This window comes from Scyliorhinus torazame, chromosome 9 (assembly GCF_047496885.1).
Source record: "Scyliorhinus torazame isolate Kashiwa2021f chromosome 9, sScyTor2.1, whole genome shotgun sequence".
Classification (NCBI taxonomy): Eukaryota; Metazoa; Chordata; class Chondrichthyes; order Carcharhiniformes; family Scyliorhinidae; genus Scyliorhinus; species Scyliorhinus torazame.
The window spans coordinates 182524440-182550897 of NC_092715.1; the positions used below are offsets into that span (position 1 = coordinate 182524440).

The window sequence follows — 26458 nt, forward strand, 5'->3', positions numbered from 1 at the left end:
AACATTTCTTCCTCAACCAATGGGCCAACATAAATGAAATGCATGTTGCTCTGCCAAACATTGAGATAGATTTCAAATATTCACTTATTCATGACTATGGCACCCTGAGCAGATGCCAACATTACTGTAAGACTGACCCTTTATAGTAAACACTTTCACATTATTTCCTGGACCCTGTGGAAAATCATTGAATCCCTAGGGGTCTGCATACATCAGTTTGAGACCATTGCTCTACACCCTTTATTGGGAGATTAGGGGCAGCACGGTAGCCTTGTGGATAGCACAATTGCTTCACAGCTCCAGGGTCCCAGGTTCGATTCCGGCTTGGGTCACTGTCTGTGCGGAGTCTGCACATCCTCCCCGTGTGTGCGTAGGTTTCCTCCGGGTGCTCCGGTTTCCTCCCACAGTCCAAAGATGTGCAGGTTAGGTGGATTGGCCATGATAAATTGCCCTTAGTGTCCAAAATTGCCCTTAGTGTTGGGTGGGGTTACTGGGTTATGGGGATAGGGTGGCGGTGTTGACCTTGGGTAGGGTGCTCTTTCCAAGAGCCGGTGCAGACTCGATGGGCCGAATAGCCTCCTTCTGCACTGTAAATTCTATGATGATGATGTTGGAATATGATCCATAGTGAAGCCAGGACCCCGTGACTCATTGTCTGCTGCTGCTTCACCCTGAGCTGTAATCTTAGCAGATTATTTTTGCCAGTGTTACTTTGCCTTCCACTTTTGGGGGCAGGGTGAGGAGGCAGGTCAGATGCCTACCTCAGCCACAACAGGAATCAAACTCATGCAGTTTGTGTTCCTCTGAACCACAGGCTAGCCAACTGAGCTAACCAGCCCTCAAGAATGCAATAACCGATCATTAATTCCATCTTGCTTGTAACAAAATGGCAGCAGCAGCTATCTCCAGAACAACAATCGTTGCATTGAGGTATTTTTAAAAGATGTGAAAAGGTGCTGCAAGTTCTTTCTAATTCACGTTTGTTGATGTTTTTCAGGATTAATAAAGCTCGAAGTTTCACCAGCTGCAGAGAAGCCCACATGCTGCATCACGCCTGAACTTTTACCAGTCAAACCGTATCCTGAAAACCGTAGCCGACCAATCAAAGAAATTCTAGAGTTCCCGTCTCGAGAGGTCTATGTTCCACATGCATCTTACAGGTGAGTGACCCATAGTGCCTGTTCAAAATGCAAATCTGCTGAGTTTTTACCATAAAGCTTGCAATTTTAAAATTTATTTCTTAAAAATAAAATGTCCTTATATTTTCTGTCACTCTTTTCATTTTGCCAGTTGTAGTTTCTGAGGGTGAAGGTCTTTGAAGCGCTTTATTACAGTCATACTTCAGCTGATTCTAAACCATTAATCACATCACCACAGGGTAGTGTTGCCCAAGAACTTTTAATAATTTTGTAGATTACGAGCTTGGCCGAACCTCACAGTGCTTATAATACAAGAATTCAAGAATGGTTCAATACGAACGTTTGAAAAGCCTGGGCTGCAGAAGAGTTATTTTTTTCCTCCTTTTCCAAATTCTCATTCTATTCAGTATATGCAGATAAAGGTTTTGACCTGAAGAGGGAGCATTTGCTTCTGTTTTGCCATTGGACCTCGGGAATCTTAATGCTTAACATTGCTACAGCAGTTTACATTGCAAAACAGATGAAAATGTCATAAAGGATCAAACAAAATAAAGTAATTCAAATAATTAACCCACTCACAATCCACCTTAGCTTGTGAACGAGGAATAAAATAGAAGGAAGGGTATCATGTTGAACTATGCATAATACCTCAAATGTACTAATATACTATAAGAGCTTTACTACGGAGTCTCAATTTTAACTGTGCAAGTGGAATTTTGAGGGGTTAAAATCTCACCCGCTATGTTCATTATCACTATTATAAGAACAAACTGTTTTTCGGTGTGATGCTGTTTGTCATGTTGTTGGATGTGGTCTTTTATAACAGTTTCAGCACTAAGGCAGGATAATAAAGGGGTTAGCTGTCAGATCTTTAGAAAGAGACAATGCAGTTTGTTCGATAGAGTTCTAACACTTTTGTGTGTATATTTTTTTTAATTGGGTTAAAACACTTTTTGAGCTGTATCATTGTGAAATTTTATTCTCAGCATGGAGCTTCCTTAAACTTTCAGGTGAAATATATCAGTGTTACATAGTGGAGATTTTCATCCCTTAACATCACCACCCTCAAAATACTACTGAACCGAGGCAAACCAATTAGTTCATGATAAGTGTTATTATTTATAATAAACTTAGAGATGCCTATTGTTAGAAATATATCTTTATTAGCTGATCGGAGCCCCCATCACCATCCTGCGAGAGACTAGATATCTTGGGGATAAAATGCAGAACCTTCTTGGTCCATGTAGTTCACTCCTGCACTCTGCTGTTGCCTTGTCAATTAAGCCATCAGGAGACTGCTACATTTAAAAAATTGTCCACAAAAGAATTTTTGACAAATAGGCACTTAACATTGGGATACCTTTGAGGTTGATTTTAAGTTGTGAAATTGGCAGTAATGGCTTCAAAAATGAGGTTGGCACACTTACCAACCTGATCTGCACTCAGAGAGGCCCATCACTGAGGGACTGAAGCATCTGCTTATGGGGCTCCAAATCCCATTGTAAGACAGAATTCATTGGAACATGAATTCTGGATGTTACTGGAGGCAGGGTTTTGGGGGGTAAGAGGGGGGGGAATAGATTTCTAGACCAAGGGGGGTCAAGGGATGGGAGGAGAGAGCAGGAGTATGACGTTCATATAGAGGATCAGCCATGATATTGAATGGCGAAGCTGGCTCGAAAAGCCGAATGGCCTATTCCTTCTTTTTTCTATGTTTCTATTACCAGTTTTGTAGGCGATTTAAAGGTGACAAGGGCCTTGAAAGGTAAGTTTTTTTTTTTTTTTTAATTATTTTTTGTGGGGCAAATAGGAGATGGATTCCATGTTCAGTTCCCACAAAAAGAATCTGAGCCACTGCCCAGTCTGGGCTTCCCCAAAATCATAACGCTCCTCCTGGACTTACTTTCGGCCTATCCAATGGTTTTTGGCCTACCTAGCCTGAATCTAGCAAGCGGGATATGCCCATTTGTCACACGCAGGTCAAAACCGTAGCATTTTGATTGAGGCCTCAAAATGATTCCAGCTTTGTTACCCCTGGAATGGGTCCACCAGTTGCCCCAAAGTTATGATCAGTGCCTTTGCAATTCAGTTATGGGAAATGTTGCTTGAAATGTTCTCCTCCGCATCAGAGACTCTTAAGCAGAAACTTTGGCTCTGCAATACACTGGGTGCTGTATTATACAATTGTTAAGATGTTTCCATGGTAATAAATACAGACAAGGCACAGAAACATACGATATGAAACACTGGCTTTCCAGTTCTAATGACAAATTATCATGTGAAATTAGTCGTGCTGATAGCTGCAATAAAATGTCGCTCTGGGAATGTAAACTTTGGTCCAGCTGCTTGAATTCATCGCTCTCAAGTTCACAGAAGTTCAGCATGTTTTCTTAGTTCACAATCTTCATAGGTCTGACCATTAGTTGTGTAGATTTAAAAGAGTAGTAATTTCCTTTCCAAGTCTTCCAGAAAATACCTTTCTTCCGATCTTGCCTTCTACTGATTTGGGATCTAAGATATTTTCCATTCAGATTTGCTTCTCCACATGCACTAAACCACCAGCCACCTATAATGAGAAAGATCACGTTCTAATTTCAGTTTGCAGCAAAACTTTGTCAAGTAATAACAGCACAAATATCTATCCATCCAAATATTGACAAACACGCTCTGTGTTTATGAGTTGGATAGTTGCCATTCTTATCCAAGCCAAAAGTTGGTCAAAATTTTCAGAAATTCCTCTCACTCTGTTAGATTGTCAGGAAACACTTTACCCTCCTCCACATTATATAATTTCTAAATCCTTGTGGAGCATTTTCAAAAGTCACACTTATATTTTGGAAATTCAGTTTAATTGTATTTCCTATTCGTTCTCTCGCAGTTGAGGCAGTTAAGAAACTTGCCACTTGCCCACTCTTTTTAATATTTTAATAATCTTTATTGTCACAACTAGGCTTACATTAACAACGCAATGAAGTTACTGTGAAAAGCCCCTAGTCGCCACATTCCGGCGCCTGTTCGGGTACACAGAGGGAGAATTCTGTATGTCCAAATTACCTAACGGCATGTCTTTCGGGACTTGTGGGAGGAAAGCGGAGCACCTGGAGGAAACCCACGCAGACACGGGGAGAACGTGCAGACTCCGCACAGACACTTGCCCAAACCGGGAATCGAACCTGGGTCCCTGACGCTGTGAAGCAACAGTGCTGACCACTGTGCTAGCGTGTCGCCCATATCTCTGAATCTAGGGCTGTCAAGGGTAACTTAATTTGTAACTTATAATGAAATAAATTAATTAAATATGATGGAAAATTATAAATAACAGCTGTGGGGGAGTGAGCAGGAATGAGAGTTCACTATCTCTTAATGTGTTGAAACCATTAAGTAAAATTCATTAAGCTTGTTAATGTAATCTTGCCTGCATGATAGCAGATGTTACGAAGATAGTGCCACTTAGTATGAAGTGGATGATCATGAGAAAACATTGCCTGGAATTTCAGTTGTGTAAACCATTTTCAGCTCTGAATAATCAATTCACCACTCTGTTAGCCAGTTGATTTAATCAGCCACAGCTTGATGCTTCACTAAAGCAGTCAAAATTGTGATTGTTGCAGTCTATATTTTTCCCTAGCACATACTGGAGAAGAGCATAAAGTCTGAAAACTGCTAAAATAGTTTAGTTAACTGCTTTGAATTTTAGCTACAGCAAGTGTTCATGGATACAAAATAGAAGCCTCATGGTTCGATATTCCACTTTTATTAAATTAATAGCTCAAAGAGCTGTTTGAGTCACTGATGAATATCTGTATCTATTTGGTTTCTTAATTACTTTGCAGATATAGAATTTATAGAATTGTGTACCAGACACAACAGAGGAATGGAATCCTTGTATGTTGGACATGCCTGGTAGGTGTACAATTACAATGTGGCAGAGTGAGTCGAAGACCTAAAATTCAGATATTTATTACATTATTCGAGAAGAGGCTTTTGTTATGGGCCAGGGTTTAGAGAACCCCAAAGTGTATCATGGAGTTCACCTGACCCACAACTTTTAATAGATTGTGGTATGGGGAGCACACGGCCCACTCTACAGATATGGTACAGCAGAAATCGAAAAGTATTTTTTAAAGCAAAACAATGTTTATTCTATTAACTCAAATTAACCTTTTCAAAACAAACAGTGAACATCTTAGCAACCATTAATTCAAATACAACCCCCAAAGAATACAACACTAAGTAATCCTTAATAAATTCCCAAACAACATCCAGAAGACAAAAGAAACACCTTTTAACAGAAGCACATCAGGTTTACATTCACTACTGAGAACATTTATTATTCTGAATTCACCAAATGATCAAGGGATAGTCTTTTCATGGCAGAGAGAACAACACTACACCTGCTTTGTCTGGCTTCAGCTCCAGCACTGAAACGAAACCAAAAAAACACAGACACACCCAGGCTTTTCCCAAAGTGAAACTAAAAAGCAGAGCCAGAGCTCAGCTCCACCCACACTCTGACATCACTGCAGTAACATGAGCAGCCAAACATTTCTTAAAGTGACATTCTCATGACACCTCCCCCCAAGAAAAAAAATAAACTATCAACTTCAAGATGGTTTCATTTTTCACCTTTTCACTATCCTTTAAGAAATGCACACAGTAAATATACTTTTTCGTTTCAAAAAACAACACACACAAACAGGTATAATAATATAGTCCATTTTTTTTTTGTACTTCCTCCAACTGGAATCCTTCTCGATTGACAGTTTCTTTGGATAAGAAGGTCTCTGCAGGATCCATCCATTTCTCTACCCCTCGGCATGACTCTTTAAAGTCAGATATTTTAGTTCAATCTGATCACAGAGTCCCTTGTAATTCTCCAACACCTGAGCATTGGTTATCACAGCTTTCAGGCATTCAAATGCCTGTTGAAACTCCGCTGTTCACTGAAATTTTTGACGTGTCTTCAGCAAGTCCATCAGTGGAGAAACCACGCAACAAAGGTTTTTCACAAATGTTCGATCAAATCCACTCATGCCAAGGAATCGCATTATTTCCCGTTGTGTCGAGGGTATTGGAAACTCCTCAATAACTGTTGTCTTCACAACCCGTGTGACCATTCGACCCTGTCCATTTGCATGGCCAAGGAAAGTGACTTGGGCTTTTCCAAATTCACTTTTGGCTAAGTTTATCACTAACCCGCCTCCTGAAGTCGATCGAATAACTCCATCAGATGTTTTAAATGTTCTGTCCATGTCTGGCTGAAAATTACCAGATCGTCGATGTATACCGCACAATTGGGTAACCCTGAAACAATTTTGTTAGTTAACTATTGAAATGTGGCTGGGGCGTTTTTCATGCCAAATGGCATAACTTTGTATTGGTATATACCATCTGGAGTCACAAAAGCTGAAATCTCCTTTTCCCTTTGAAATACCCACAACAAAAATCAGCTATTTTTTCTCCCAATTACTCCCATGTATTTCCTTCTTTTCCAATAAATCATTTAACTATTGATATAATCCTGCATATTACTGAGTCAAATAGGCAGAACACGAAGCTAAGAAACTGCTTCCATTTGCTGATTATATGATCGGTTTGTTCGCCAGTGCTCATCACTATGGAGGCGGATTTTGTTTTGTTCCCCTGTTCTTTTACCCCTTTTCTCCTTCCTAAGGTACAATTGCTAGCACGTACATTCCACATAAAGAAAGATTTGCACATGTATATCACGACGTCCCAAAGACCTTTTGTTGTGGTGTACAAGGCAGACTTTCATCTGATTCCATAATGAGTTTTACATGGAACAGCTAGCCTACCGCCAGAGGCTTGTAGCTTAAGGGGAGAGTGTCTCGTTCTTCCCCCTGCCATTGGGGTGTTGGAAGGATTTTGCAGGTACTACTCAACCTGTTGGCCCTGTTATGAATGCACCTTCCTTAGCCATCAGGTCCTGGGGAGGGACTCAAACCCGGAGCTTCTGACTCCGAGGTAGGGATGCAAGACCGCCAAAGAATTTTACAGATAATTAATACATTTGAACTGTAGTCGTTGATAATAATCTTTATTGTCACAAGTAGGCTTCCATTAACACTGCAATTAAGTTACTGTGAAAAGCCCCTAGTCGCCACATTCCGGCGCCTGTTCGGGTACACAGAGGGAGAATTCAAAATGTCCAAATTACCTAATAGTTCGTCTTTTGGGACTTGTGGGAGGAAACCGGAGCACCCGGAGGAAACCCACGCAGACACAGGGAGAACGTGCAGACACCGCACAGACAGTGACCCAAGCCAGAATCGAACCTGGGACCCTGGCGCTGTAAAGCCATAATGCTAACCACTATGCGACCATGCTGTAACATAGGAAACGTTTGTTTCAGTAGTGGTTCGGCACAGCTGACTGGCTTGCTAGGCCATTGGCTGTGGGTCAGGAGTTGGATATAGGACACTTGAGTAAGGATGGTAGGTCTTTTCCTGCAGGATATTAGTGAATCACGGGGGTATTTCAAACTAGTTTCATGGTCACCATTACGGAGAACAGCTGTCAGTTCCAGTTTTATTAACTCATTGGATATAAATTCCACCAGATGCTCTGGATGATTTGAACTGCATACCTGCAAAGCATCGCCTGGGCCTCTGGATAACTAGTCCAGTAACATTACCACCACATTACAGTCCCCTCACAAGTGCCAAGTAGCATTAGTGCCACACAAGTGCCAGGCATCGATCATCTCCAACAAGAGAATCTAACCATTTCCCCTTGACATTCAACAGTAAAATGTAAAATCGGCATAATCCCAGATGACCATAGGCTGCTTCCCCTTTAAGATGGAGAGCTCACTGGTGGTGATTTGACCTGAGGATCACCACGCCTCAGGCGAGGTGCAAGATGAATAACCATGAATATATTATTATTAAATAGTATACCATCACTATATCTCCTGAGGGTTACCATTGAACCCAAAATCTGAACTGGACATCAGGTCCGAGGCTGGGAAATCTGTGGCAAATAACTCACCTGCTGAATCCCCAAAGCCAGTTGACCATCTACAAGACACCAGTCAGGAGTGTGGTGGAGTGCTTTAGACTTGACTGGGTGGGTGCAGCGGCAGCAAAACTCAAGAAGCTCAACAAAATCCAGTTCAAAGTAGCCAGCTTGATCGACACCCCATCCAGCACCCACTCCCTCCACCAATAACGATGAGTGGCAGCAGTAACATCTACAAGATGCATTGCAGCAACTTATCAAGACTCCTGAGACAGCATCTTCTAAACCTGCAACCTCTACCGAGAAAGACAATGGCAGCACATGCATGGGAACACCAGAATCTGCAACGTACCCTCCAAACCACATGTCATCCTGACCGAAACCATATTGCGGTTCCTTCACTATTGCGAGGCCAAAATCCTGGAAATTGCACCCTAACAGCATTGTGGGTTCATCTACACCAGATGTACTGCAGCAGTTCAAGAAGGTGGCTCACAACATTTCAGGGCAATTGGGATGTGCAATAAATGCTAACCTTGACAGTGATGCTCACATCCCATTAAAGAAGTTCTTTAGGTATTGAACTTGTGGACCTTCTGAGACAAGTGAGAGAATGGATCTGCTGATTGTAATTAACAGTATCCTACCTGAATGTTGCTCAGCACAGTTAATAACAGTGTGAAGATCATTGTCTCGATCGCTGGTGGAAAAAGGAAGCGCTTTACAGTCACTAATGGCTGACGAGAGGTCTCCAGTCAAAACCTGACCGATTTGCAGGGTGTAGTTGTTGTCCTTGCCGCCTATCTTAAATGTATACTCAATATACCGTGTGTCATTCTTCCAATCCTCCAGTTCAATGCGCAAAATATATTTGGCCCGGTGAGCAACTTGATAGAAACTTTCCAAACCTAACCAGAATTCACCTAAACAGAAAAGAGATCAGTTGATTTGAAGGTGGAGGAAAAGTAAGGTTTTGCCTTAATATCTCATTTATGTTATACAAATTTACTTTAAATACATATAGAACAAATTTTTTTTAAAAAAAGAAACAAACTGCTCGGAAACACACAAAATCAATCCTGTTTAAAACGTCAATGTTTGCAATATTAACTACAGTGCCAGTTTTTTCGATAGGATCTTTGATCTCAATTAATCGCTAAAACCGAGATAAAGGGAGGGATTCTCTGGCCCACCAGCTGCGTGTTTCTTAGCAGTGTACTGTTCGCTGGCGGTGGCATTCTGTGCACCCACCGCTTGTCAATGGAGTTTCCCATTGAAACCACCCCACGCCTCCCGGAAACCGCAGATGGAGGTGCTGTGCCGGCAGGAAGAGAAATTCCCAACAGCTGGAGAATTCCAGCCAAAATAACAAAAGACAGTCTTCTGACATTTCAAACTTGCTTCTGTAGACACCAAGAACGAAGAGTGTTCTCATGATATTGCAGATGATGAGGATTTATTATATTCATTAATATTGAACATTATCAGAAACAACAAATGTTATTAATTGGGACAAAAAATAAAATACTGCAGATGCTGAAAATCTGAAATAAAAACACAAAAATGCTGGAAATATTCAGCGAGTTGGGCAGCATCTGTGGAGAGATACAGTTAGCTTTTCAGGTTAATAACCTTTTAGATTCGCTTTATTATCGCTCAACATACAATATATGATGCAATTGTAATTTACATAGAGGTTTACATAGAATTTACAGTGCAGGAGGAGGCAATTCAGCCCATTGAGCCTGCACCGGCCCTTGGATATATTTTCCTCTACTGACTATTGATTCATTTTCATATGGTGCTGATAGTATAGCATTATCCAACACATCCTGTGTCAGATTCTTACCATGAAGGTCCCCAAATCCAGTTATATAATCCAGCCAGGACCGATCAAAATCCAAAGTGCCATTGTATCGCCGCTGAATTACAGTCCAACCAGATTCTGTTTGAGGGCACAGAAGAGAGAATGAGAGTGGATTAATCTGAGACCAGACATGGCAGGATAGTTGTTCACAGCAGCTCTTTGAAGAATGCTCATTCATATGGCCTTTAGAAGGAGCTGACTAAAATGTTGAAGCACAAATAATCCCCACTAGTAATGCCAGTTCTTTAATTACATTGACATTTGTCTCTTCAATTGTTACATTTAAGAATTGTAACATGTGATGAAATCAAGTGCAGGACTCTCAGCTCTCATGTAGAAGCTTAACAGATCCAGAAAAAAACTGTTCAAACTGACCTGCAGTCATTTGGCAATATGTTTGCAATAGCTGGGATCCTATTGGCTGAATGCTATAAATTCCGCTAGTTCTTTCACCCCTCTTGAAAATCTGATCACAGTCAGCTGGAAGATATAAGGAGTAAACTTCAATTGTCATAGTTGAATCACATCTGTTAAAGAGCATTTAAACAGATTCAATTAGCTAGAATACAATACTCCCCAAATACAAATTGGGGGAAGGTCATAGCAAATGGTTTGAAGATTTTCCTGTCATTGTTCATTTTTTGTGGCAAACACATAGATGGCAACACATATCAGTCGATACATCACCTACATCCTCCTATCAATACAGTGAGTGGTAGAGGTAGCAGGGTGCATCCTCATTTAAAAGTTTAGAGATAAAATGAACACAGATCCATCTGTATTATCAAGTACAGTAAAAACCTGGATTTGTGTCGCAATCCCAGGATGCCAATGCAGAGATATGTGTAGTCCAAGCACTATTCTTCTTTTACATTTGTTTGGACTAATGCTGTTAGCTTGTCCAGTGTGCCGAGTCACCCAAATCACTAAGTGTGGGAATTGGAACATCGGATGATAAAAGCACAGCTTTTTTTCATTTCTGCTTTCTTCTCTCTGACGCACGTTGGTGCAATAGGGCTTCTAAAATTTAATGATGATCCTATAGTGATGCATTTCATTCCTTTAATTGCCATGGCTGACCTCTTAAAATGATCCCTGTATTCAAATTGTATTCCAGTGAAGAATGGACTTGATTCCCATAACACAACTTCATGATATTTAAGGAAAGTTGCATGTAAAATGTCCAGTTTAATTTTGCCTTTAACCAGTAGTTTTGTAATGTAGATGTAGATGTCTATTTTTTTAAATTATAGACTAACAACAAAGATGTACAACTAATGATATACCCCATACCCCCATGCTACACCACAACACAAACACCATTGCAGGATTTTGCTGCACAGAAGGTTACCCCTGCTAGTACCCACCTTCCAAAACCTAATTCAGCACACCCTACCACACATCTCCTTGCACCAGCCATGCCACAATCATTGTTCCACCCTTGCAATTCTCAGAAGGATGCCACCTTTCCATCAATATCAAGCCATCTGTGGTTTCCGATTTTTACGATGCAATGGTTCTTTGTCCAGTAGTTGAAAATATTGCCAGTTATTGTGTATGAGGGTTGTGCAAAAAAGCTTAGATGATTAACAGCTCGATTGATCACATGCTGCTGAACCCATAGATGTAGCCTGGACTGTACCTGCTAAAAATTGGACAATATGGGTTGTAAGATTTGACTGATGTCCAACGGCATTCTTCAAGGACCAGGGAGACATTTTGAAAAGCATTGCCTACTTGTAGATTTTCCCTGTGACTGGTTGATTGCTGTCCTTGAGTAGATTAAGTTAATTCTACGACTGGCAGCATGGTGGTGCAGTGGTTAGCACAGCTGCCTCACGGCGCTGAGGTCCCAGGTTTGATCCCGGCTCTGGGTCACTGTCCATGTGGAGTTTGCACATTCTCCCCGTGTTTGCATGGGTTTCGCCCCCACAACCCAAAGATGTGCAGGACAGGTGAATTGGCCACGCTAAATTGCCCCTTAATTGGAAAAACTGAATTGGGTACTCTAAATTTATTTAATTCTACGACGCACTAAATTTACAGAATGGGCAAGTTTAGTGAACTTTCCTTATCACCTATTTGTGCTTTTTTTCCTTTATTAAACAAATAATTTGTCAATTAATACAGTGAATGCCTTAAATCAAGCTTTTCCAGACAATAAATGTTTTTCAGCAGCAGTGTACATGTTTCAGAGATGGTGAAAGTTACTTTAAGAAAAGTAAATTGTTGCTCCACTAAATGCATGCCAAGGGAGCTTAGTTGTTTTCAAGCTCTGACAGCTGATGAGGTTCAGATGAAGTTCAGGTCAATTAAACAGATTTCTTAAATAATGTACTTACAACAAGTTGCTTGGGCATTTGCTGAATATCAGATCACTTCTGTTTTGTTCACTTTAAATATGATGGATACTTAATTGTATTAATCCCTTGCCCAAAACAAAACTAGAGTGAGACCGACCGAACTTGCATGACCCGTTAAAATTCCTAAAAATGTTACACAACTGGGCAAAATGGGCTCTCCTGTGCCATAATGACTCTAGGTTTGCAAAATATATTTCTGATATTCTCAGAGTATTCATATGTTTCATTTTCTTTTAATTAGCTACTAAGAAATGGTTCCCACGAGAGATTGACAATAAGTCTAATGCAGGCCTCAGCCTGAAATATCTCTTTAACCTTTCAGTTAATCCTCTTAATCGTTCTAAAATTCTTTCCATTTCATGTGCTTTTGGCTTTATTATCCTTTTGGCATGGTCATGGGTTGTATGGAATAAGGATTTTTTACACCACTGCAGAGCAACTCTATGCCAATTATGAATTTAATTCCAGGTACAATAAGGATCAAAATTCTGAGATTCTCATTGCAAATACTTTCTTCATACTATCAAACTACTATTTTGGATAAACTTATCCAGTGTTTTGTTTGAGCAACTTTCATTGAGCTGGCAAGTAATTTGGGTATCGGGATAATTTGGGTATCGGGATAATACGGATAAGGACAGCAGCATTATACTATTATATTGTGTTATGAAAAATGTTATTCTACTGCAAAGGTGAAGTCTGTGAAACCTAGCCTGCCTTTTTAAGATCATTTCTGAGGACAATTAGGGACGGACTGAACATATTTTAAAAATAAAGTATTATTGTTTCCTTGTAAATTGGCAGTTGCTTGCAAATCCTCAGCTGCTCCCCAACACAAAAGGTTAGAAAATAAGCAACTTGAAATTTTTACATTTTTGACAAATGGACAATGTGTAAAATTCAAGACCAACTGTTTATAGTAAGAAAAATATAACTGCTTTCAAAGTTGGCTTTGTTTCTCAATGATCTTTCATGTCTTGCGGTATATCTGAATTTGTTGGAAGCCACAAGATAATGATTGGAATTGGAACAGGGCAAAGCAGCCTGCTTGATTGCTACTCCTTCCACAAAACATTCAAACACTCCACCACCGATGAACAGTGGCAGCCTTGTGTACCATCTACAAGATGCACTGCAGTAACTCGCCATGGTTGCTTAGACAGCACCTTTTTAAACCCACTACCACTGCCATCTAGAAGGACAAGAGCAGCAGATACCTGGGAACCCCACCACCAGGAGGTTCCCCCCAAGTCACTCACTACCCTGACTTGGAAATATATTGCGTTCCTTTGCTGTCGCTGGGGCAACATCCTGGAATTCCCACCCTAACAACACAGTCAATATACCTACACCTGAAGGACTACAGCGGTTTAAGAAGAAAACTCACCACCACCTTTCGAAGGGCAACTAGGGATGGGCAATAACTGCTGACCTAACGACGCCCACATCCCAGAAATGATTTTTTAAAAAATAAAATAAAATTACATTTACAATGTCGATGCGATATCTTTGGACTGGTGGGGTGACATAAAGAGGGCGATTCTCCGAGTCCCGGCCGGGCTGGAGAATTGCCGCAACCGCGCCACGACGCCCCGATGCCGGCGCGCGATTCTCTGAGGTGCGGAGAATCGGCGCCATTTGCGCTGGCGCGGCACCGTCCCGGCAGAGTCCCACCGGCGCCATTCACCCCTGGTGGGGGGGCTCCGATGGGGTCTGGCCCACGATCGAGGGCCCACCGGCGGGACGGCCTCTACCCCCCCCCCCCCCGGTGCCTATTTTCTGGCGCGGCCGGCCCCTAAATACCAACCACATGTTGGGTCGGGCCAGTGCGCGTAAGAAGACCCCCGCGCATGGGCAGGTTGGCACGGCCCATCTGCGCAAGCGCAGGTTGGCGCAGTCCAACTGTGCCTGCGCGGGTTGGCGCGGTGCCAAAAGGAGGCTGGAATGGCGTGAACCACTCCAGCGCCGTGTTGGCTCCCTGTGGGGGCCAGAATCCGTCGCACCTGGGCCCGGTTCGTGCTGTCGTGAAACGCGACGGCATTCACAACGGCGCGAACACTTGGGCTCAATGTTGGCGAATCGCCCCCAACAAGTTTATTGGTACTGAAGAGGAAGATTTTGTTAACACGAGTTCTATAAATTATTTCTTCATAGCTGCATTGTTTTGGGTCCCAATTTTTGCCATGAAAGAGAGCCTCTCATTTGTGGCAAAGCTCAGAAATCCTGAGTCCAGCCCCCAAGCAGTGCACTTCCTATTTTTCATGAGTAAGGCCAGGGTGGGATGTTGGCAGGCTAAGGGTGTGAAACCTAGAGTGTGCAGATTAGACCAGGTAAGAGCTAGCCTGACCTTGGTAAATTCATTTGGATAGCCAGAGTACCCCTTTGGAGAGGGACGGTACTGCTTAGGATATGATCCCGGGACACCTTTGGGAGAGGGAAGGCACCTTCTGTAATTGTTAAATATAAACATAAAAGTAACCTGCACATAAAAAGTGCATAAACCCGTTGGAACTGTCAAAGGATTCTAGGTGAGTTGGCATGGAGGGGATAAGGACAGAGATGAGTATGGAGCACGGGTTGGCATGAGTTAGCTGATATTGGGGTTATAAAGAACCATGTAGGTGGCATAAAGGATGAGGGAACCTCCCGGTGGATTCCATACCGCCCCCTCCGCATCCAGCAGCCTCCGCACTCATCCGGGACCAACAGGCCCAGCTTCTAATCTGACCTTCTCTCACCACCACCCCTCAGAATGAAAATCAAACTGTGGAAGGCCATTTTTAAAGGTCAGTGTCCATGCACTCGACCTGGAAGTGAAAATCTGAGCCATAGTGTTTGATTTCCCCATTTCCTGGAATCAGCATTTCTGAAGCCCAGAACCATAGAAGAATTTGACTTTAGAATGTCATGAGGTAATAGCTCGAACAATTCTTTGTTCAGCCGCTAAGAAGCAGACATTTAATTCACCAGTATCTAAGCGTATAATCTCAGATAATTATATTGATTTGGTGAAATATTACTGCAGTGAGACTGAGAGGTAGCACTGTTGTTACTTCTTGTAAAGATAGAGTTGTGTTGAAATTTTTGAAATTTGTTTGTGTTCGTTCTGATGCATTGAAGCCCTGGATTGTCCATCAGAAACTTTGGACTATAACTTCCAGAGTGGCAATCTCCAACGGAGAAGTTCCAAAAGCTTCTGTCTTGCCCAACCTTCCTCACTCAGGTTGGGTGAGACAGGAGCAGCGAAGCACACCCCCAGTTGCATCAGCAAGGAGTAACAGGGAGCAGGGAAGAAAGGAACGCCCCTTTTTAGTCTAGCTATTTAAAAGTGTTCAAAGGGACAACTTAATGGCAGAAAAAAAGTTGCAAACTGAAATGGTTCAGACAATCTGGGAAGGGAGACCGGAAGGGGGGAGGGGTGGGCCAGCCGGGGGATAGGGGGAATTGGGTCGGGAGAGAGAAGGTGGGGGGGTCAACAATGGATGGTCGGGTGGGATGGGGGGTTCAGACCGGACCGGGAATGGAGGGGGGAGGAGGGGTAGGCGAGTGGATCGGACCAGGAAGTGGGGAAGGGAAGGTCGGAATGGTGGCCACTTTGGGCGAGGCGGGGGGTGGGGGGGGGCAGCATGTGCGAATGGTGTGTCCCATGCGAGGCTCAGTCTGGGCGCTGAAATAGTTACTCTGGAGTTACAAGTATTTTTTTCCTTCTAACTCTTTCAGAGTGACTATCGGGATAAAACTGGCAGAACCATTCAAAGTTAGCGATTTAAATCACTGCTAGTCAGGATTATTCCCAGCCCAACGCAATGGTCTGGGGAACTTAGCACTTACTGGGCAATTGCAGGGTAAACCCTTAATGGGAAATTCTTCGAGGGATTCCCCAGCGCATCATTCGATACCCCGAAAATGCAACACTGGGGAGCCAGGAAGCTACGGGCCAATAAATTACTGAAACTTTAATACACACTGACTATTCGTGTTTAATTGCCAATATTAATATTGGCATCAAACTACGAAAGGAAATGCTTCTTTCGCATCATACAATATTATCAGGTGCTGTCAACTCATTCTTGTGCTTTTTAGCTATTTGGAGATTGGTCAGTAATAGTTTTCCCACAGTGGACTATTTGGGATATACTTTGATACAAGTTACCAAATAAAGAGCCCAAGGGCCTGAAGTAATTCTAATGAGGACAAATAACCTGTTTTTCTCTTTAAGTAACAAGCCAGCAACAAACTCATGGAAGCAACAGTGATTGCTGAAAGCGCAATTTCTGTAGCAACTTGTTAATTATGCAGGCACATACCTATCCTCTCAATTTTTGTTCAGTGACAAATTCTAGACTTCCAGCCTATTATCCGAATGCTGGTCCTGGTACATATTCCAATCAAGATTCCTTGACCTACCATTCATTTATGGAATTCTGCCGTGAGAAACGTTTTGCATCATCCCTAGCAATATTTCTGACCTGTCCAAGTCCCCTAGACTGTGCTGTTATCATAAGTAAATGTCTGCATATTTTTTACATTGTGTGACATTCATCATCTTTCAGAATATTGTTTCAGAGAAATGGACATTGATTGAAAATATTCTTTTCATTTCATTTCATCCTTGAGTAAAGTAATTTTTTTAAAATGTGAACATTTTACTTTTGGTTACATTTATTTTGGTTGTCTCCAACCCTATTCCTCTGACAAACTTTGGACTGCTCCCAGACCAATTATCGCTCTGAAGTTGATGTTGGAGTTACATGAAAAAGACACGGATTGGCTCGTGTGCATTTTTGTTTCACTGATCGACCACCAATCTGTGGTAAATACAGTATTTTTGTGATCAGGCGTGCGTTGGAGCAGCAATGAATTGTTAAAAATAGTTCTCAATTTTTCCTTTTCCCCACACACAGCTGAACAACATAAGGCCTGTCATAATATACATCTATGTATACAATGGAGTGCAGATAGGCAGTGATTGACACACAGGATGACCAGTAAGCGCGCACAACAGAGCAGCCAATCACCAGACAGGACACGACCACTATAAAGCCAGAGGGCACCAGTTTTCCCGCTCTCTCGGGACCCAGCCTCTGAGACAGTCCGAGCTCATGAGCTAGCCAGTGCCTACACCATGTGGTAGCTAAGTTAGTCTGGTCATGCTCGTGTCAGGTCTCCAGCCAAGTCAGCATAGTGTCGACCCACAGTTGAACATGTATAATAGTTTAGATGTTGAATAAAATCATGTTGCATTTTATCAAGTGTTGGAGGTCTGTCTCTCGCTACACTGTTTCAAGTGCCGTTCACCTTGACCCAGCCTACCCAACACATCAAGGCCCATTTCAACCGCTATCCACAATATATTCAGGACAGCTCCTATTTCATAAATTAAGATTAAGATTGCAAACATGTACTTACAGTCAGATGAAGCTGCATTTTGGATACTCCATTGATCACCAAGGCTGTTGCTTCCCTTCACATCCTTCTTGAAGTGTTTTCTAGGGTCTAAGTCTGCATTTGAAATCTTCATTCAGGGAAAATAATATCTCCTTATAAATCAATTATATTGGATCCAACTATTACAGCATGTGATTTATACATTATATCACTTGTCTTTTGAGAGGTGGAGAAAAAGGTTTGTTTACGGCAATTACTGGAATAATTAGCATGGGAGGACACCTCAGAGGGCAGTGAGGCTATATTGAGGAATTGAACTAAAGAAAAGAGCATTAGACTGGGATGACCAGTTAGAATAGTGCATTATGGACATTAATTTGGGTTACAGGGAGTGAACAAAGAGATGGGCAAAGCATGGCGAGAGGGGGAGGGGTGGCTATCGGGACTGGTTCTTTGCACAAAGGATGCCACAAAGGATGCTGGGAGGCAGAGGCCCAGAGGAAGGAAAGGAATGTGTAATGAGCCTATCAGAATCAGTGGCAGTTAGATTATATGACCAGGTCAAGGAAAGGGCCTATCGGAAATCTTGTTTTCGTGTATGTGGAACTTGACACTGCATGAATGTATATGAGACCACATGTGTTGCCTCCCTTTGTCTCACTCGCTCTGGGAGTTTCAAGAGACATGGGTCTCCTGCCTTCATCAGAGGGAGTGTAAGCTTGCAAGCTATTTGAAATAAACTAAAGGAATTTCTAAATCCGAACTCAGCCTTTTGATTGAGACCAGACTGGACATAAAGAACTCAATTCCTTCAATATGGGTAGAGATCAGGAATAAGAAGGATGCAGTCACAATGTTGGGGGTTTACTACAGGCCTCCCAACAGCCAGCGGGAGATAGAGGAGCAGATAGGTAGACAGATTTTGGAAAAGAGTAAAAACAACAGGGTTGTTGTGATGGGAGACTTCAACTTCCCCAATATTGACTGGGACTCACTTAGTGCCAGGGGCTTAGACGGGGCAGAGTTTGTAAGGAGCCTCCAGGAGGGCTTCTTAAAACAGTATGTAGACAGTCCAACTCGGGAAGGGGCTGTACTGGACCTGGTATTGGGGAATGAGCCCGGCCAGGTGGTAGAAGTTTCAGTCGGGGAACATTTCAGGAACAGTGACCACAATTCAGTAAGTTTTAAAGTGCTGGTGGACAAGGATAAGAGTGGTCCTATTGCTAAATTGTGCTAAATTGGGGGAAGGCTAATTATAACAATATTAGGCAGGAACTGAAGAACCTAGATTGGGGGCGGATGTTTGAGGGTAAATCAACATCTGACATGTGGGAGGCTTTCAAGTGTCAGTTGAAAGGAATTCAGGACCGGCATGTTCCTGTGAGGAAGAAGGATAAATACGGCAAATTTCGGGAACCTTGGATAACGAGAGATATTGCAGGCCTCGTCAAAAAGAAAAAGGAGGCATTTGTCAGGGCTAAAAGGCTGGGAACAGACGAAGCCTGTGCGGAATGTAAGGAAAGCAGGAAGGAACTTGAGCAAGGAGTCAGGAGGGCTAGAAGGGGTCACAAAAAGTCATTGGCAAATAGGGTTAAGGAAAATCCCAAGGCTTTTTACACGTGCATAAAAAACAAGAGGGTAGCCAGGGAAAGGGTTAGCCCACTGAAGGATAGGCAAGGGAATCTGTGTGTGGAGCCAGAGGAAATGGGCGAGGTACTAAATAAATACTTTGCATCGGTATTCACCAAAGAGAAGGAATTGGTGGATGTTGAGTCTGGAGAAGGGTGTGTAGATAGCCTGGGTCACATTGAGATCCAAAAAGACGAGGTGATGGGCGTCTTGAAAAATATTAAGGTGGATAAGTCCCCAGGGCCTGATGGGATCTACCCCAGAATACTGAAGGAGGCTAGAGAGGAAATTGCTGAGGCCTTGACAGAAAACTTTGGATCCTCACTGTCTTCAGGTGATGTCCCGGAGGACTGGAGAATAGCCAATGTTGTTCCTTTGTTTAAGAAGGGTAGCAAGGATAATCCAGGGAACTACAGGCCGGTGAGCCTTACGGCAGTGGTTGGGAAATTATTGGAGAGAATTCTTCGAGACAGGATCTACTCAAATTTGGAAACAAATGGACGTATTAGTGAGAGGCAGCATGGTTTTGTGAAGGGGTGGTCGTGTCTCACTAACTTGACAAGAGTTTTTCAAAGAGGTGGCAAAGATGATTGATGCAGGTAGGGTAGTGGATGTTGTCTATATGGACTTCAGTAAGGCCTTTGACAAGGTCCCTCATGGTAGACTGGTACAAAAGGTGAAGTCACACGGGATCAGGGGTGCGCTGGCAAGGTGGATACAGAACTGGCTAGGTCATAGAAGGCAGAGAGTAGCAATGGAAGGGTGCTTTTCTAATTGGAAGGCTGTGACTAGTGGTGTTCCACAGGGATCAGTGCTGGGACCTTTGCTGTTCGTAATATATATAAATGATTTGGAAGTAAATGTAACTGGACTGATTAGTAAGTTTGCAGACGACACAAAGGTTGGTGGAGTTGCGATGAGGACTGTCAGAGGATACAGCAGGATTTAGATCATTTGGAGACTTGGGCGGAGAGATGGCAGATGGAGTTTAATCCGGACAAATGTGAGGTAATGCATTTTGGAAGGTCTAATGCAGGTAGGGAATATACAGTGAATGGTAGAACCCTCAAGAGTATTGAAAGTCCGAGAGATCTAGGTGTACAGGTCCACAGGTCACTGAAAGGGGCAACACAGGTGGAGAAGGTAGTCAAGAAGGCATACGACATGCTTGCCTTCATTGACCGGGGCATTGAGTATTAGAATTGGCAAGTCATGTTGCAGCTGTATAGAACCTTAGTTAGGCCACACTTGGAGTATAGTGTTCAATTCTGGTCGCCACACTACCAGAAGGATGTGGAGGCTTTAGAGAGGGTGCAGAAGAGATTTACCAGGATGTTGCCTGGTATGGAGGGCATTAGCTATAAGGGGCGGTTGAATAAACTCGGTTTGTTCTCACTGGAACAACGGAGGTCTACAAAAGTATGAGGGGCATAGACAGAATGGATAGTAAGAGGCTTTTTCCCAGGGTAGAGGGGTCAATTACTAGGGGGCATAGGTTTAAGGTGCGAGAGGCAAGGTTTAGAGGAGATGTACGAGGTAAGTTTTTTTACACAGAGGGTAGTGGGTGCCTGGAACTCGCTGCTGGAGGAGGTGGTGGAAGCAGGGACGATAGTGACATTTAAGCGGCATCTTGACAAATACATGAATGGGATGGGAATAGAGGGACACGGACCCAGGAAGTGTAGAAGATTGTCGTTTAGTCGGGCAGCATGATCGGCACGGGCTTGGAGGGCCGAAGGGCCTGTTCCTGTGCTGTACTTTTTTTTGTTCTTTGTTAGGCAAAAGTATTTTCAGGTAAGCTTGTAAAATTTATAGGATTGAACTGATAACATTTATTTGACTAAAAGACTCATAGCAAAAGCACTGTGTTCAGACATGAATTATAATGGTGTGTACTTCCACAGAGTGATATTTTTTTAAGTACAGTTGAACTTTGCATTGCCGATCCAGTTCCATGTTATAGACTGAATTTCGAAACATTTCCAGTACCAAAATGCACATAAAACTGACATCAACAGTAATGTTTTAGTGTGATGTTACAGTGATTTGGACAGTTTTTTCTACAATAGGATGTCCCATAAACACAGTAGTTTGATCTGAACACACATCTCTCTATATGTTTTGTAAGTATGATATTTCATTAATTTGACATGAAGCATTATTCTTGTATTGAAATACGATGAAACAACATTTCATCATTAACATAAATGGTAAACATTCCATAGTATCGGCGGCATGGTGGTACAGTGGTTAGCACTGTTGCTCCACAGCACCAGGGACCCGTGTTCAATTCCCGGCTTGGGTCACTGTCTGTGTGGAGTCTGCACGTTCTCCCTGTGTCTGCGTGGGTTTCCTCCGGGTGCTCCGGTTTCCTCTCTCAATCCCGAAAGACGTGCTTGTTAGGTGAATTGAACATTCTGAATTCTCCCAGTGTACCCAAACAGGTGCTGGAGTGTGGCGACTAGGTGATTTTCACAGTAACTTCATTGCAGTGTTAATAGAAGATTATTCTTAAAAATATTTATTTTGAATGTCCAGTTGACAATGTTATAATAATCTTGAATGTAGTGAACATAAAATCTATGATCTCTGTTTAAGATTATTGAACAAAATAGAAATAATAACTAACCTCCAAACTAATAAAGTTGTTTGATTTTTATTCTCTATTCTCGACAATGTGGGTGGTAACTATTTTAAATGTAATAATAAAAGTTGCTATTTAAAAGAACATTGTTCCCATAAATAGATATTTGGTGTGCCCTTTCTTGTTTCTTTCGATATTGTTCACTCTAATTTAGCAACAGCACCTAAACTGTATGTTCCAGTCCACTTTCTTTGTCTCTTTGCTCATTCTTCAAACTACTCCCTGCCCTCTTCAGAGGCCATTCATTCATTCACCATGGGCGCGATCTAACCAAAATGAATATCGAACGCATTTAGCCAGGTGTTTCCCGGCACTCGCAGCATCGAGGAAGAACCCCACTATCTGTTGAGACTCTTTTTGGGGCCTCAGTGGGGAAAGCCTGCTGAGGCTGCACTTGGTCCCATTTCCTGCACTGAAGAGCTCCACTCGCAGGAAGAGATCGTGGCGCCCGATCTTGAGACTCCGCAACACGACTCCTGGACTCCCCCAACGCATCTGTAAGGGGACCATCAAGCTCCCCACCAAATAAGGACAGCGCACCCCCACACCCGATCCCTGGCACATACAAAATGTAGAATCATAGAATTTACAGTGCAGAAAGAGGCCATTCGGCCCATCAAGTCTGCACCAACTCTTGGAAAGAGTACCCTACGTAACCCCACGCCTCCACCCTATCCCCATAACCCAGTAACTCCACCTTTTTGGGCACGAAGGGCAATTTATCATGGCCAATCCACCTAACTTGCACATCTTTGGACTGTGGTAGGAAACCAGAGCACCTGGAGGAAATCAACACAGACATGGAGAGAACGTGCAGACTCCACACAGACAGTGACCCAAACTGGGAATCGAACCTGAGACCCTGGAGCTGTGAAGCAACTGTACTAACCACTGTGCTATCCACCCAGGCACTGCCACTGCCCTTGCCAAACTGGCAGTGCCAGGATGCCCAAGTGGCATCAGGAGTGCTAGGGTACCACCATACCCAGAGCACAGCCCTAGATCTCCTGGGATATCCCGCAAATGTCATTCCACCTGATCCCCTTTTGCGGAGACCAATGCTAAACAGTGCCCACCTAGGGTCTCCAAGGCGAAAGGATTGGATCCCACAAGGGTATATCAGGCGACTGCATATTAAAGTGACACTAGCTGCTCACTTCAATATGTAAATTTGCCCAATAGGGATCCCCATAATCACAGGGTCTTGCAAGATCCCATTAGATCTCGCAAGACATGGCAAGCCGGGCAAATCCCGTGAGGAGCCTCCCGCAAGATTTAGGCACAGCATGGCCATTAGATCATGCCCTATATTTCTGCTTCTTGAAATCCTTTCCCCAAATCACTTTGCTCTGCTACTTTCTTTTCCTTTGAAAATCTATATAGAAATAGAAAATCGCTTATTGTCACAAGTAGGCATCAAATGAAGTTACTGTGAAAAGCCCCTAGTCACCACAGCCCCGGAGGTAGCAGATTTTAGAAACATTCTAGAACAACAAACAGAGCGTTAACACCATGACTGGTAACATTATCAAAAAGCAAAATACCATGGGCTGGATTCTCCGTTCTTGAGGCTGCGTGAAATGAAATGAATGAAATGAAAATCGCTTATTGTCACGAGTAGGCTTCAATGAAATTACTGTGAAAAGCCCCTAGTCGCCACATTCCGGCGCCTGTTCGGGGAGGCTGGTACGGGAATTGAACCGTGCTGCTGGCCTGCCTTGGTCTGCTTTAAAAGCCAGCTATTTAGCCCAGTGTGCTAAACCAGATATATCTATCCGTACTTCTGGTTTTCATGTCTTCTCTCCTGATATTTTCTTCTCTCCTGGTATTTTCTTGCTCCATACATCCTCCTTGTAAAGTATTCTGGAACATTCCTTATGTTACGAACAAAAGTGCAAATGAAAGAAATGAAAGTTTCAAATGAATGAAAGTCGCTTATTGTCACAAGTAGGCTTCAAATGAAGTTACTGTGAAAAGTCCCTAGTCGCCACATACCGGCGCCTGTTCGGGGAGGCTGGTAAGGGAATTGAACCGTGCTGCTGGCCTGCCTTGGTCTGCTTTCAAAGCCAGCGATTTAGCCCTGTGCTAAACCAGCCCGAGTTCCTCAATATTGAACAGCAACGTGCACTGCAGCACAATGCACCTTTGTGCCACTTGCCTGTGACATTTTTAGAAACAAAATGCAAAATGAGAAAGTTCTCTATTCCTTCTCAACTGCGAAAGATTTTTTTTACAATTTCTTCCATTAGGTCAATGCCTCTTTGAATATCTATCCCCTTCAGCAGTATGTTGCAAAGTAATGTACCATGGTCATTAGGGGCACAGGAGACTCAGGAAAAGGTTTGCATCATGACAAAATGTCACCATAAAATGTGACACATTGTTTTTGTTGCAAGCTCAAATATAACCAAATTTAGCAATGTTATTAATTCAAAGCTCAGCTAAATTATTGTTGAAAGTTTACACAAATGCCAGTTTTAGTTCTGAAATAATTCATAGTCATGTTGCCTACTCGCCTGGTCTACATATGGTGAGAAATATGCTGAAGACATAAGCCTGGAATCTTCTGCTCATATTGTACTAAACATATGAAAATGTGATGTAAACACCCTCTCAAGTTCATTTCCCTTTTCCCTTCCACAAATATTTACAGTTATGATTGCATGAAATGTTTCTTGTGAGAATTATCTTTTGTACTAAGCATAGAACTCTCAGAGATGGCTGTCGAGGGTACAACAGTGCGCTGAAATGACAAGTCAGAGGGAGGGTGGTGCACCGACCTTGTTCACCAGCAGTTGAATCTGTTGGTTCTGTTCATCAATCTGTTGCTGCTGGGCCTTCAGCAATACGACAACTTCATCTATGCGCTGGTTTTGAAACTCGGTTGCAGACTGTGAAGCAAATTTAATTTGTTGATGTAACCATGTCCAACATTCATTCAAACCAAGTGCATCACATTTTCTATGATGACAGAAGAGGTTTATATTTTCAAAATTTCAATGTATATATATTTTTATTCACCTCCATGAGGTTTTGGAGCAGACTGTCACGATGCAGCAACAGAGCTGTATGGTTATATAAGGGCTTGGCATGGTCAAGTACAGACATGCAACCACAGCAACACAATGCAAATCAATACCATCCTGGACAAAGCAGTCCACTTGAGGGTAATTAGTGATGGATAATAAATATTGGCTTTGCCAGCGATGTTCATATTCCATGAATGAATTAAATAAGCAACATATTGTGATATGAAATCATATACCATCTCCATGACACATCATTCTGTTGGGTAGACGTACTTTGCCAAATTCTTTAAAGATTGTTTTGTTTCCCTTTCTGTTCCTATGTAGGAACAGGAGAAGGCCATTCAGTTCTCTGGTCCCATGTCCTCTATGTACAGTAAACAATGTTGAACCTGAATGCCATCATCCTCTTCCAGGAATCATGCGCTGCTACTCTCTGGAGTGCCTGCATTAAGAATTCTCAAAAAAGGCCACTTTGGGAGGGATTCACCAGCCTCTCAGCCGCATCTTTCTCAGTGGCGAGAGACGGCGTGCTGTCTGCAGGCGGCAGGAATTTCTGCTCCTACCGCTGTCAATTGGAATTCCCACTGGAGCCACCTCACGCCACTGGGAAACCCGTGAGGGGGATACGCTGCTGGCGAGACCAGAGAATCCTGTCAGCATGAACGGCTGGAGAATTCCAGCCTTTCTTTCTCCTCCACCTGAGACCATTTGCTCATAGAATTCTGCTTTCTGCTCCCACAAGAGTTTTCCAAGTTATCATTGCTAGTCACCGCTTCTTTCTAGTCAAAGGCTAAACCCTTCAAAATAATCTCTTAGCATTTTAATAGCTTTCCTACATGTAGCTACTTACTTTTAACTGGTAGCATCCTTTTAAATTTGAGGACTAACCCTTTTGAGAGCATTCTGTGCAAGACTCAAATTGACTTTGCAGTGTCCACCAAGGACAGCTCATCATTTTCTGGCACATTATTTTGGCCCTCATACAGCTGTTCAGTTTGAATCAGTGATTCATTCCTTTAATTTCTAATTCTGAGCCTTGAGCTAAAGCTGAACAATTACAGGAGAATTGAAAATACGACATGGCAAACAGACAACAGATAATATCTAGATCAATACAGTCAGTCAGACAATGGCAATTTCACAAGGAAAAAATATAAAATAGTAAGGATTGTTTAATCACCTAAAACCTGAATGTTTTCTTCATACTGTTAGTGCTGAGTGTATAATTTATGAAAACTACTTATGCTGTAGATAAATAAAATAATTCCCATTGGAATTATTCCAAGGAACATTTTGTGACAAGTATTTGTGTTAAACATTGTATGTGAACTGATAAAATAATGGATCTCCGTTATTACGCAACCTCAGAAACCAATAGATCACCTTTGAACAATTTTGTAACCAACAACTGAATGTTC

At 42.5% G+C, this 26458-nt stretch overlaps 2 protein-coding genes across 6 annotated transcripts in view; one reads left to right on the forward strand and one right to left on the reverse strand.

The window, feature by feature from the left end:
* Positions 1–26458, forward strand: part of dock8 (dedicator of cytokinesis 8) — a 451209-nt gene that overhangs the window by 216756 nt on the left and 207995 nt on the right. For all 5 annotated transcript variants that reach the window (XM_072516863.1, XM_072516865.1, XM_072516864.1 and 2 more), the window contains exon 14: positions 998–1160. In XM_072516863.1, the coding sequence (XP_072372964.1) occupies positions 998–1160 (163 nt within the window). The remainder of the gene's footprint in view (positions 1–997; positions 1161–26458) is intronic.
* LOC140429620 (angiopoietin-related protein 3-like) overlaps positions 1380–26458 on the reverse strand; it is a 30957-nt gene continuing 5878 nt past the window's right edge. The window contains exons 2-7 of the mRNA XM_072516868.1: positions 24792–24902; positions 17760–17865; positions 10363–10467; positions 9970–10065; positions 8768–9043; positions 1380–3705 (exon numbers count right to left, since the gene is read on the reverse strand). Coding sequence (XP_072372969.1) covers positions 3530–3705; positions 8768–9043; positions 9970–10065; positions 10363–10467; positions 17760–17865; positions 24792–24902 — 870 coding nt within the window. The 3' untranslated portion in view covers positions 1380–3529. The remainder of the gene's footprint in view (positions 3706–8767; positions 9044–9969; positions 10066–10362; positions 10468–17759; positions 17866–24791; positions 24903–26458) is intronic.